The 14,105-nt window shown below is 42.6% G+C and overlaps 1 protein-coding gene across 1 annotated transcript; it reads right to left on the reverse strand.

Moving 5' to 3' along the window:
- Nucleotides 1-6,285: 6,285 nt before the first annotated feature.
- On the reverse strand, nucleotides 6,286-12,961 carry LOC136503145 (uncharacterized). The gene is made up of 12 exons (XM_066498317.1): nucleotides 12,645-12,961; nucleotides 11,681-11,757; nucleotides 11,504-11,579; nucleotides 11,327-11,399; nucleotides 11,195-11,246; nucleotides 11,054-11,115; nucleotides 10,815-10,878; nucleotides 10,394-10,451; nucleotides 10,221-10,307; nucleotides 8,613-8,706; nucleotides 6,682-6,814; nucleotides 6,286-6,573 (listed from the first exon to the last, which is right to left on the reverse strand). Exons 1-11 carry the CDS (start codon nucleotides 12,959-12,961, stop codon nucleotides 6,722-6,724), a joined length of 1,053 nt encoding a protein of 350 aa, XP_066354414.1. The 3' UTR covers nucleotides 6,286-6,573; nucleotides 6,682-6,721.
- Between the last annotated feature and the right edge of the window lie 1,144 nt (nucleotides 12,962-14,105).

The following is a 14,105-nucleotide window of genomic DNA, read 5'->3' on the forward strand; positions in this document are numbered from 1 at the left end:
GCTTTTATTAACATCAATTCTGTGCTCAGCCAACTCTCTTGGGACACCTGGCATGTCGGTCGGCTTCCAAGCGAAGATATCTTTGTTGTCCCGAAGAAAGTTGGTGAGCGTGAGTTCCTATTTTGCTGAGAGATGAGCACTGATGGTTGCTGTCTTAGAGGTATCGCCAGTGCCCAAGTCGATTTGCTTGACGTTGGCTTCTTTTGGTGGTGTGATGATGCTGGGCTTTTTAGCCGGTATTTCTAATTCTTCTTGGCACATCTCTGTAGCAATTGTGGCTATTTCTTTCCTTCCATTGTCGGCTTGTGCTTTGGCTGCAATTTGGATTGCCTGAACGTCGCAGTCAAAAGCACGCTTCAAATCACTTCGAAGAGAAAGAATACCATTGGGTCCTAGCATCTTAAGCAGTAAGTATGGATAATGTGGTATTGCCATGAATTTTGCCAGTGCTGGGCGTCCGAGGATTGCATGATATGATGAATCGAAGTCTGCGACCTCAAATTTGATAAACTCTGTTCGATAGTTCGAAGGAGTTCCAAAAGTAACGGGTAAAGTAATTTGTCCGAGCGGTATGGCTGCTTTGCCGGGTACTATTCTGTAAAAAGGTGTGCTTGTTGGTGTGATCATCCCGGCGAGTTGTAGTCCCATTTTCCTTAGTATTTCTGAAAAGATGATGTTGAGTCCGGCTCCCTCGTTGATTAGTACTTTGGTGACAGTCATACCAGCAATAGTTGGATCTAGAACCAGAGGATAATGGCCTGCGTTTTCTACGCTAGTCCATTGGTCTTCTCTGGTAAATTGGATAGGATACTGTGACCAATTGAGATATCTTGGTGTAGCCGGTTCTGCTGTCATGATAGTCCATAGTGCTAGTTTTTCTTGATGTTTGCTTCTGCAATCTGAAGCCCCTGAGAAGATCACTGCTACCGTTCCCCTGGGTTTCTGGAATCCTTTGTCCTCGTGGTTGTCTTCATCTTTTTTCTGAATGTCCTCTTTGGTGTTCTCCTTACTATCTTTTCTTCTGTATCGATCATTGAAAGTGTAGCAATTTCCGATGGTGTGCCTCCCATTAGGGTGCAATGGGCAACGTATGTTTTCAATGTCATCATATCTTCTGGGTTTGGAAAACTTCTTTGATTTGTCGGCCATTGCCATGGTATTGTCTGGTCTACGTTTTCTTTCTTGATGCCTGTTATTCCGATGATTTTGCTTGTCCGGGTTGTCCTGGTTGCTTCTATCCAGGAACCTCTCTTGTGTTTTTTCTTCTGCATTAATCATCTTTTCTATTGTTCGTCTAAATTCTTCATTGTTTCTTGGATTTTCTTTGCAGAAGTCTTGAAATTGCCACCTAGCCATGATTCCGTGAGAGAAAGCTTCAATTACTTCTCGTTCGGTGATGTCGTGCACTTGGGCCCGTAGTTCGCCGAATCATCGATAGTAATTTCTGAGACTTTCGCCTCCCTTTTGCTTGAGTCCTTTTAGTTCTGCATGAGTGATCGGGTGTGTGATGATACCTGCGAAATTTTCACAGAAAGCTCTTTGCAAGTCCTCCCAATTTCTGATCGATCCTGGGTTCAATTTATCAAACCATTAGAGGGGCATAGTTTCTAGTGCCATGGGAAGGAACAAGGTTTTGATATCGTCGTCTCCTCTGGCTAGTTTAATTGATTGTGAATATATTCTAAGCCATTGCCTTGGTTCAGTTTTGCCATCATACTTGGAGTGGTTAGACGGTTTGAACTTGTGAGGTAATCGTACTGATGCAAGCCTGTTCGCGAAACAGGGGAATCTGTCATGCGTTCCGGCTTCTTTGAATTCGGATTCGGCACCTCCTTCTGGCCAACTGTTGTTTTGATAGGAATAGTTCTGCGAGGCTGTCTAGGTAGGCACCCTACTCCTGGTCTTTCTTGGTTGTTCAAATTGGTGGCCTTGATTATGTTCCTTCCTACTTTCTCTGTTAAGGCTTCCATCTGGCCCAAGTCTTTCGAAAGCGGACTTTCTTTGATTTTGATCTTCTTGCCTGTGGGTTGTTGATCTGGCGGGTAGTCTCGATTGGTCTCTCTCTTCATGCGTTCTCGGGATCGTTGACCGGAGCAAGTCTTGGAGCTATTCATACTTCTCACCGGGATGTGAAGTTGCTCTGAGTTCTTGTAATGCTTCTCGAATCTTATCGTAAGGCATATTTGCCGTGCGTCTTCCTTCGACTTCTCATTGTGATTTTCTTCTGTCGTATTCAGCCAACTCTGACTCATATCTGATCCAGGCTTCCCTACGCTGCCTAGCACGGTGTTGGCGCCCTTGCTTCAACTTATTTTTCCTTTCTCTAGCTTGTTTCTGACTCTCGGTTTCTCTATCGTAGCCCTGGGCAAAGGGTGATACGTTGGATTCTGATTCATCTGATGACCTGACATCGAGTGCTTCTGGGGGATTTAATGGTGACCAAGGACGTCGAATCATGAGTACTTCCCGTGCATGAGCCGTTCTGTTATTGGTGTTGGTTTTCATACTGTCGGAGTTGCTAATGACTTTAGTAGATGCCTCGATGTCGCAGATCGAGTCCCCTTCTTGGTAGGGTAGGATTGCTATTGTTGTTGTGCCGACTAGTTGAGTTCCGCTATCTTCAGGGACAGAACCTGGCCAGTGGATGATACAGTCTTGCGATGTTATCATTAGCACGAGACCCTCCTGGGCTCCTGTCAGTGGTATCCCAAGCATTGGATTGAAGGATCTTTCGAACTGTCCCTGATAGGATTTTGCCATGTTGTCGAGCCCAAATGGAAAAGAATTCGACTTCTTGAAAGAACTCTGAGTGTAATCCGAGTTGTTTTGGGTTGTGCTCTGGAATCCTGCCAAAAAAGAACTCGGTTTCTTGAAAGAACTCGAATGAAACTTCACCTTGGACACGGAACTTGAATTCGAGTCGGATGCGCGTAGCCGTGAAATTTGATTTGAATCGGATATTATGAGTTACACAAATCTTCTGGTGAGCTGATCCGTCGTAGTTGTCGAAATAGGAAATTCTTCATGATGATCTAGATGTTTGAGGAGATGGCCTTGAAGCTTGCCGTAGTTGTCCGCCTCGCAGATCCATAAGCCGAAGATGAAAGTTGATCCCGTCGGGAAGATCATGTTATCGAGGTCCATCGAGCTCTCGGATGCAAAGTCACCGAAAGCCCCTACCTGGCGCGCCAGCTGTCGATGTTTTACCACCGATAGCCTGCCACGGGGATACCCGAGGCAGTATGTTCGGGCTTCAGCGTATGCGGAACTCGATGGTGAATGCAAGAGACAGTCGATTTATCCTGGTTCAGGCCCTCGATCGTGGATCGAGTAATAACTCTACGTCCAGTCGGCGTTTGCCTTTGCGTTGGATTGATTGTAAAGTGTTGTGTTGTACAATTGTTGTTCTGTTGTCTGTCTTCTTTTCCCTAGGAGCCCTGCCCTCCTTTATATAGTCAGGAGGCTAGAGTTCTAGTCAGTTTATAATGAGAGTTCCTAGTAGGATTACTGAATAGTACTACTACTAAGATTACATGAGAAGGATCCTAGTTGGACTAGATCTTCTCTCTTCCTTGCGGGGTATCCTGTGGGTCCCGCATCGATAGTGGGGGAGCCCTATTGAGGCTAAAGGATTTAACCCAAACATTGGGAAGCAAGATCCCAAAACAGTAAGTTGTTATTTCATTGGCTACCTAGAAAAGTCAAAAGGTTTTCGTTTCTACTGTCCAGAGAGACATACAAAGTTTGTGGAAATAAGACACACTGTCTTCCTAGAGGATGAATTGATGAGGGGGAGCATGGTAGCTCAAGAAATTGACCTTAAAGAGAAGCGGGTGTATGCGTCCACTCTAATGATTCATGGGCCAATTTTCTCACTACCTGCTGTCGCTGCATCGATAGTGCAAAATACTGTGGTGTTAGCACTTGTTGTTATTCCGCCTGTGGCAACAATGAATGACCATGAGGAATCTGTTCTTTAGGATCCTATAGAACCTATTGCCACACATGAGGGGGAGCAACAATATCCTCAAACAGAAGATGTGCCAAATATGGAGGCCCCTAAAAGGTCTCAAAGAGTTAGAAAATCAGCTATTCCTGCTGATAATGAAGTATACAACACTGAGAAATTTCAAATGGAGGATGATCCCACCTCATTTGAAGAAGCCATGAGAAGTGATCATTCATCAAAGTGGCTTGAGGCCATGGAAGATGAAATGAAATCAATGAATGCCAATAAAGTTTGGGATTTAGAAATAATTCCTAAAGGAGCCAAAACAGTAGGCTGTAAATGGGTTTACAAAACAAAGCTTGACTCTCAAGATAATATAGAGAGATATAAAGCCCGACTTGTGGCAAAAGGCTTTACGCAAAGAGAAGGGATTGATTACAATAAGACCTTTTCTCCAGTCTCATGTAAGGATTCCTTCAGAATCATAATGGCATTAGTGGCACATTACGATTTAGAATTACATCACATGGATGTAAAGACTACATTTCTCAACGGGAACTTGGAGGAAAATGTTTGCATGGCACAACCGAAAGGTTTGTCATGGAAGGAAAAGAACGAATGGGATGCCGCCTAAAGAAATCCATTTATGGATTAAAACAAACTTCAAGACAGTGATACTTGAAGTTTGATCAGACAATAAGAAATTTTGGGTTTTAAAGAGAATGTAGGGGACAATTGTGTCTATGCAAAGTTTAAGAATGAGAAGTTTATCTTCTCTGTCCTGTATGTGGATGATATCTTACTTGCTAATAGTGATGTCAGTCTACTGCTGGAGACAAAGAAGTTTTTGTCCTTAAAATTTGATATGAAAGATCTTGGTGAAGCTTCATTCGTTCTAGGGATCGAGATTCACCAAGATAGAAGTAAAGAGGTATAAGGACTGTCACAAAAGGCATACATAGAAAAGATCTTAAAGAAATTCTGTATGCACAAATATAGTCCCTCACCTGCTCCTATAGTCAAAGGCGACAGATATGAGAATTTTTAATGCCCCAGGAACCAATATGAGATCGATCAAATGAAAACGGTTCCAAGTGCTTCAGTTGTCGGAAGCTTGTAATATGCTCAAGTATGTATATGCTCAAGTATGTACGTGCCTTGACTTGGCATTTGTTATCGGGTTACTTGGCAGATTCCAGAGCAATTCTGGAACAGAACACTGAAAATTAGTAAAGAAAGTCTTACGTTATTTGTAAGGAACAAAAGGCCCCATGATGACGTATAGAAGATCTGATTCACTCCATATAGTGGGATATTCAGATTCTGATTATGTGGGAGATGATAGAAAATTCATGTCTAAATATGAATTCACTCTCACAGGGGGAGCTATTTTATAGAAAAGCTCAAAGCAAACCGTTACTACATCGTCCACAATGTATGCCGGGTTTATAACGTGTTATGAGGCAACAGGGCAGGTGAACTGGCTAAATAAGTTCATACCCGGTTTTAAAGGTGGTTGACGACATCTATAGACCACTAAAGTTATACTACGATAATAATCAGACAGTACAGTATGCTCATAACAATAAATCAAGTGATGCTGCCAAACACATTGACATAAAGTATATTGTTGTGAAAGATAAAGTTCGAGATCATGTCATAAAGTCTTGAGCATATAGGTACAAAAAAGATGCTCGCGGATCCGCTTACAAAAGGCTTACCACCCAACGTGTAGTTAGCATGGGTTTAAGGGAACAGAGTAGTGTGTTGTAGCTGTTAAATCTATCAGCAATGGACCGTGACGATAAGATATGCTCTATGCACTAATCTGTAATGGAATGAACAAAAGTAAATGATATTAAATTAAAAAATAGTAATAAGATCAAAGGGGAGAATGTTAGTTGATCTCCACCAATAAGCCCAACGGCCTATTGTGCCCTTGGATCTACGCCCTGATCGGGGGCGCCCAACCCTAATATGGTTGGTGAACCCCTGACGCACAGCACTATAAATAGAGGAGTGGAGAACTGGGCTCGGATAACGAAGTTGACCGGAGCCGCCGTAACCACTCACAGAAACCTAATCCGATCTAACGAGAAGTGCTGCCAGCGACGGGATGCCCCACCGCACCGCCGTCACCTCTACATCGCCCCTGCGATCATCGCCGTCGCCACTGGACATCGTCTCCACCTCCACAGTGCCACCAGCGTCACCGTCGGCACTAGACCGGGCGCACTAGGCACTGGACCGGGCGCACTAGCTAAGGTATACCAACATATTTATGTTCTTTACCCGCTAGATCTACACCCAGTGTTTAGAAGTTTCTAACACAACGCACTGCAGAATCGTCTGCATGCATTTTCATTCAGCATGCAACATCCTACTAAATACCATGCAAAGATTTGCAGGTACTCCATTTCCTTCTGCATCCATAATGCTTCTCAAAAATAGGAGCAGATCTTTGCAGGTACTCCATTTCATTTTGCATACATGATCCTTCCCAAAAATAGGAGCAGAGTAGGATGTTCTTTTTGAGGCAACCCGCAACCACTACATAAAAAGGTTGTTCATCATGGGAGTGATGGAGAACCATCGGTTTTCAGCTTATCACCTCCACTTGTTTCCTGTCAAGTGAATACGACTGACATGAGCAAACCTACTTTGTCCACATCTTCGCCCTTGGCAATTAAATGAGCCTAAAGCATGATAGAAAGTTTTTCAGAGAAAACTACCCCTTTACTGTCTTATGAGTGTCGCATTCCTTTTCCCTTCTCAAGCGCATGGACAGAGCCTTCGAGTATGCTGATGCGAACCATCACATGTAAGCCGCTCGTCCATCTGCATGTATAAGCATGCTCCTGGATTCTGAAATACAAACCAGAAGAAAGTCAGTCAGTTCCACTTCCACATTTTAACTGACCATTTTATGTTTATTAGCAAAACATCAAAGTAGAAAGCACAAACATATAACTGAAAAAAATCTAGTCAATAGGCACTACCAGCATCCCTCGTGTAGCATTGAGAGCTTAACTTCAGCAATTCCTAATGTTGCTAAATCAGGCATGCATCGATACCATAAGCAACAAATACACTTTTCATTATTTAAATTAAAATAGAGGCATAAAAGTTAAATTCATGAATCTAATTTTGCACATATTCTGAGTCTTTGATTGCGGGAAAAACCAATAAATGACAACAAAACGTAAGATTCCTTTTGGAAGGTATCTAACAAAAAGATAAAGAACACAGTTTAGGTGGCTTTAAGGACCGGTGTTGCTGCTATAATTTTTTTTTCCAAAAGTAGCCTGATAAATTTCTCCTCAATCCACCATATCCTCTCAATTATCACCACCCACTGTCATGTGCGTGAAGTTCTAGATCTTGCATCCAAATCCCATTTGGTATGACACCAACTAGATGTTTGTGGTGCTGTCTCAACTTTGTTAGTGCCAAAGCAGAGACATGATAATATCTGAGATAATAAGCTTGATCATTTAAGTATGTTAAAATCAAAGCTGAAGTTGAGTAGATGTATCCAATTGAAGCAGAGAAAAACATCGGTTTGATGGGATCATTGGTATGACCAGACAAAGGCCGTGTTTGTTTCGGATTAAAATCTGATTCTCGGTTGGCCTGCTGCAGGGTATTTGGCGGACGGTGGGCAAAATCACGCGGTGGGTGAACAGAGCACAGTTCATTTTCTGCAGTGGGCAAACCGGAGCTCGGCAACCGCGGCTGTGTAAACGCAGCTGGATTCTCAGGAGAGTGGAAACAAACACACCCAAAGTAGCTATTGTGGCTTGGATAGCAGGGCAAACAACGAATTTTGTCAGCCCCCAAAAAGTATATGTAATGGTACTCTTCAGATGGCTAGGTCACAAGGATCACCTTGTGAAGATAAATAGATTGGAAGCCAAGTTATCTCTTTAATTAAGAATATGTCTGTTGCAAGTTAGGAAGGTAGGATCATATCTAAAAGATCCCATCAATAGTTGACCTAAGGGCCAAGTTATCTCTATATATATAAAATCAAGGGGGTATATCATGGCTCAAGTTCATTAGGGAGAAGCGAAGGGCTAGCCCCTTCTTTTTTTGAAAGAAAAGGGCTAGCCCCTTCAGCTCTCAGCTCTCCAGATCCCCTGTGCTGCCTCGTAAATTCCTAGCCATAAGCCCATAACACTTTGCTGGTTAAATGGCTGATTATTTTCAGAAATTGGAGCAAGCACAGCACAGTGAATGTCAGTTTGAAGTAGGTGATAAACAGCATAATCAGAAGAGTACACAAGATATCCTATCCAATATGACCTGAGTATGAAAACATCCATTTTTTTCTTCTTAATATAATGAAGCGCAATTCTCCTGCGTTTTCGAGAAAATGAAAGCATCCATTTTCAGCCTTGTTTGGATACCCTCGTATCTACCTCAATCCACATGGGTTGAGATGGATTGGAGTGGAATTTAACCTAACTTACACTCCAATCCACCTCAACACATGCGGATTGAAGATTTGAAGTGAATACACAAGTATCAAAACAAGCCTTTCTAGATATAAAACCTATAACAGTCTGCTTGTTGTGAAACAGTTAAATATGAAAATGAGATAGACAATAGTCCAAGATTGATTTTTTTTTTCAAAAAAAGAAAAGAAAAATACCATTCATACCAAGCTGATTGGAGCTTCATCAACAACTTCGGCGGGTTGGTCTGGTCCAAGACTGGGAAAGCAGCCACTCTTGCATCTCATATATTTCTGCAAACTGGTTTGAATAATTCAGCTCAAGTGAGTGTTATCCTGCACGTATGGATGAACAGAAAAACACATACAGAGAAACACAAACATTGCTCCAGTTTATATTATCCAATCTCAAGAAAGTTTCCTTGGGAATCAGGATGATGATCTAACATCGACAAATTTATTGGCCATCAACTGAGAATGTGATGATGGATGTATTTTCACATCAAGAGCAAAATCTAGAACTAACAAGCTCCCAAGCTAACATGAACACTACTAAACATGAACAAATACTTCCTATCATGAAAGACCTACTAACAAAATGATCAAGGGTACATAGGATCCAGATGAGGTCCACGTCCACAACAAATTTTCCCAACAATTTATAGCAACAATATTACTGACAGTGCTAATGATGTCATGCAGGCTTAATAGAAGTTATATCTGCTTTACATTAGAGCAAGGTGTGCCCTTCAATTTTCAATGTGGGTCTTATAAATTATAATGCTAGCAACTATGGAATAATTCACACAGATTGTACAAAAAACAGGCTAACCATACCAACACAACGGTGATTTCTTAGCATTCATCACTTTGTGAGCTACAGGCACAAGAGGCCCATCTCTTCCCAGCAAATTTTTGAGTGGGAGATAAAATTTTCCTCACCTATTCTTCATTTAAACAAGTAACTGATAATAGTTGATGACTTGATGATATCAAACTTGGCTGGCACTACATTTCCAATAGGGCTGGTTATGACATCACATTCAAATTGGAGGACAACTGGAAATGAAAGTTAGTTGTTGTTTCTCTAGGATAGCAAAACCTCACAACTGATGTGCCAAGATCCGAATTGGATCCTAATGTGCTTGTGCCAAGGTCAAATTCAGATGGCATCACCTATGGGACAGTATCTTGTGTAATTCTCCCGTCTTCCCCTATCCTTTCAGGTATAAAGCTTACGTGGACCCTAGTCAAAATTCATATTCAATAATAAATATACACCCAGCCTAACTGTTGTCAGGGCAGAGCTAGACTCAGCACACCCTCACCTCCCCATTTTGCTTCAGATTCCCAATTCAGTCTATATGGGATGTTCCTTTTCCAGAGACCTAGACATCTGTCATACTCTCACCCAATAGCATAACCCAAACCTAGGACAAGTAACATATGCACCCTCAGCAGAACTTCCATGTACAAGGACATAAAAAATTTAGGATGTCAATGTAAATTGTGTTGGTGCTGACAGATTGACAGCAGTTGAAAATTGAAAAATACATGTAAATAGCAAAAGACATTTATCAAGTTTGTATGTAACAGCCTGGAATGTTTCAGACTTCACTATAATACTGATGGTCCCGTCCAGATACAGTCTACTTGGCTATTCAATTGATAAGTTATGCAATCAAAATGGAACTTGCTACATGGCTAGTCGGCTAAACAGAGTTGCTATAGTGTGGCATGTCATTTGTAATTTGAGGATAATTGATTGAACTGCAACGATGGATGTAATTTGAAGATACACAATTGGACTCTTACATCTCGCATTTGTTCAGCACAGAGAGCCTGCTTGGAACACATGACTGTCCTCTTACTTTGCAAACCAAGCTGCAGGATTCCCCGGGCCTAAATTCCATTTGAGATTTCATAAAGCAGTTCCCAGGTGCAGATTCACTTTAGAGAAATAAGGTGCTTAAAGTGGAAAGCCTTACCTTCCTACTACAACGTTAATGCCCAACAACTTTGATACAGAACTAGATTCAGTTGATCCTGGAGAATGTTTACATTCCATGATCATTTCCAACCATATAATTCAAAAAACAATGCATCATAAGCACTAGGAATAGACAGAAGGTAGAGCTCCTGCCACAGACTTTCTGTCCAGATTTAAGTCAAGATAATAGGCCAATATACTTTGGCTATCAACAATAAGTCAATAGATGAAATTACATCGGGTGTCCCAGCCATGATTCCAGACCATAGCATATGTTACATATTTCTAGTAATTCTAATGCTGCTAGCAGTGAATATTTGAGAACATGGTAACTCCAGTCTACAAGTAATGACCTGAGAACATGTTACAAATGATAAGTTGTAATATAGCCAAGAAATATAGTTCATAGTTTGTCATACCTGATGAATTTTGCTGCACTGAAAAACAGTGATGGAAGTCACTGGCATAGGCATTTTCATGAACCTGGTAAATCGAAAGAACAACTTAGTTTGAACTTCTTTGGACAAGCAATTGTTGTAACAAACATTAAAAGACACGAAACTGAAAAAACTACTTGTTTTAGTTTAAACAAAAAAATATGCTGTAAAGTAAAAGAATTATTGTACTGGGCACTTAGGGGGGAGTGGGGAGGCAGTACCACACTTGCAGAGCTATGGCGGCATCTTCCCATGCAGAAATCAAAAACATTTGTGTATGTTCCTGGAGAAAATTAACGGTAAACTTCATTTGCCATATTCCAAATTCACCAATTAGCAATTGATAACTTCAAGCATCTTACCAGCAGTAACTGGCTTAGCTACCTTCAGCTTCAGCACATCTTCTTTCTTGATCTGTCAAAAAGGTTGAGTAAAATATTTATGAAACAATTCATTTTTGTTTTCCAGACCTGGTACTACTTATTAGGATTTACCTTAGAAGGATTCAAACAGCAAGAAACGCAATATTCATATGAATTGCAGCACTGTAAATCAATTTTGCAGCCCCTGGATTATGTCATGAAGACTTATGTCAGGCTTTGCAGGGTAACCAGTTTTGATGGAGTGTTACATATAAATATAATATGGTAAAATGAAAATCGGAAACTCACTGGCAGGAAAAGCGATCCCCTGTTGTTGGGCAGCAGTGAGACCATGGATTGATTGAAAGTGCAGAACATACATAACCTGCAAAGGGAAGTGTTTTATCAGAGAGATGGTTGTCAGATAGTGCAGCATTTATAGGAAAAAATATCTAAGCATGCAAGACAAAGGTGCAGGAGTATTGCCATTATCATCAGAGATCAGATGGCGCCCCTGAACAGTGCTTCTGCACACAATTGGTTCAATAAAGCCAATGTCCTTCCTGCACAATATTTGAAGTTCTTTCCTTAGCTTTACTGAAATATAAACTGTAAAATTGCTCTCATATTCAGAATGACAAGAATATCCCAATACTAGACTGAAGCAATTCACTGATACGCATGCTGCCTTATGCCATGAAAAAAATGTCCACTTGTAGCTTGTAGCTAGCTAACTGCTCTCCACCTTTACACTGAAACATTTGTCTTCGTCCCTTCCCTTTCATCTACCTCTCTTTCTTCTTTACTTGCCTAATCCACACTCTGCCAACACTCTCACGGTGCAACTGGTCAGCACAACACGCCATAGAAGCAGTTGGCTGAGCCAGCCCGGGTTCGAGTCACGGCACCAACTTCTTAAGATGAAAATTAGGGGGACATCTCTCCCCCTGGTCAAATCTTTTCTAATCCACACTCCTTCCTTCCACAATTCCATCCCACATAAGCTTCCTCGTCCTTCCCTCATCTAATCCTACATTCCTTCTGCTAGCGATTTGTGACAATGAACTCAAATCAAACAGACCAACAATAAAGGACAAAGCTGAACATTGTCAAAGGTTATGGGGCTATTTTCATGATAATCAAAGAAGGTAAATGCCAATAATATTACACAATGTATCAGCTTTTTCCCAATCAGTGGCACAATGTACTGAAACGAATTTGAATCGTCAAAAATAGCTTGGCATTCACCTTCCCCCACCTTACAGTATACTACATCAATACTAGAATCAAGCATGGGGTCCCAGCCCGTGAACAAGTGAATCCTGACGGGTGCAACAACTCGCCTTTATCTACAACGAACTTTCAACTGCTGAACATCGAGTGCGTGCGACGAGCACGGGCAAGGGATTCGGGGCCCTGGCAACGGCAGGAAGGAGTGTGCGGATCTCACCGGATACCGGAGACGGGAGTAGGGAAGCAGGCGCAGGCCGCGACGGCGACGGCGACGGCGGCGGCGAGGCGGAGGATCCGGCCGAGGGGAGGGCGCGGACTGGCCACCCCGGCAGCGGAATCGACGACGCAGAAGCGAATTGGGCCCCTTTTTCTTTTTGAACAAAACTTTCTCAGCCGCCCTGCTTGCTTGCCATTGCCACGGTGCTGTTTGGTGGGTCTATTTTGGGCCGGTACCTGTTTACAGTGCAATCCGGTCCCATTGGACTTTGTTTTGTTCGAGCGGCCCGTAAACGATGGTAACGGGTACCAGACCATACAATCCGATTACCTCTGAGTAATAAACCCCTGAACTTGTAAGCGTGTGTCACATAGGTCCCTGAACTTGGAAAATGCATTTCTGGCCCCTAAACTTATTAAGTGGTACACATAAGCCCCTGAACTTTGAAAATGCATTTCTAGCCCCCTAAACTTATCAAGTGGTACACCACAGGCCCCTGAACAGTAACTTTTGCTATTTTTCCAAAACTTTTTTAGAAATCCATTTGCAATATTTTGTATACACAGTCATATATATATATATATATATATATATATACGATACAGAGCAGCATGGCATCCATCAGGCGATATGATGCAGCAGGGTGAGGCCGGCCGGGTCGATGGAGCTGCTGCTGCGTTGGCATGAGTGGTCGGTCACTGGTACATACAATGCATGCATGCATGTGCTGATGTGTGTGCGGTGTACTACGTGCTACGACGACATATATGTAGGTGTGCGCATGGCGACTTATATGGACATGCATGCATGTGCATGGCTGACCTGACCCGGTCACCCGGCCGGCCGGTCTCAGCCTGGGTCGCATGCGCCATGCCATGCGCGCACTGCAGCAGCACCGGTTCTCTTCTTCCTCACGCTAACAACACCAGCAGTACCGGCCAGACGCCGACAGCAGCAGCGGCACAACCGCGTAGGTCTGTTTGTCTCTCTCTCTCCCTGTGTCTCTCCATCCATGGAGGGAGGCAGCAGCAGGTAGGGGCAGTCAGGCACAAGAGAGCGAGCGAGTCAGGCGCCGCTGTACGAAGGCATGCACGCCGAGCATGCAGTTACACGTTCAATACCAAACCTACTGGCTACTGCATTCCTGTCTCACCCTGCTGCATCATATCGCCTGATGGATGCCCTGCTGCTCTGTACCGTATATATATATGACTGTGTATACGGAGCGTTGCAAATGGATTTCTAAAAAAGTTTTGAAAAAATAGCAAAAGTTACTGTTCAGGAGCCTGTGGTGTCCCACTTGACAAGTTTAGGGGACCATAAATGCATTTTCAAAGTTCAGGGGCCTATGTGTACCACTTAACAAGTTTAGGGGCCAGAAATGTATTTTCCAAGTTCAGGGACCTATGTGACACACGCTTATAAGTTCAGGGGCCTGTGGTGCATTTAACTCAAAAAAAC

Source organism: Miscanthus floridulus, chromosome 14, assembly GCF_019320115.1.
Source record: "Miscanthus floridulus cultivar M001 chromosome 14, ASM1932011v1, whole genome shotgun sequence".
Classification (NCBI taxonomy): Eukaryota; Viridiplantae; Streptophyta; class Magnoliopsida; order Poales; family Poaceae; genus Miscanthus; species Miscanthus floridulus.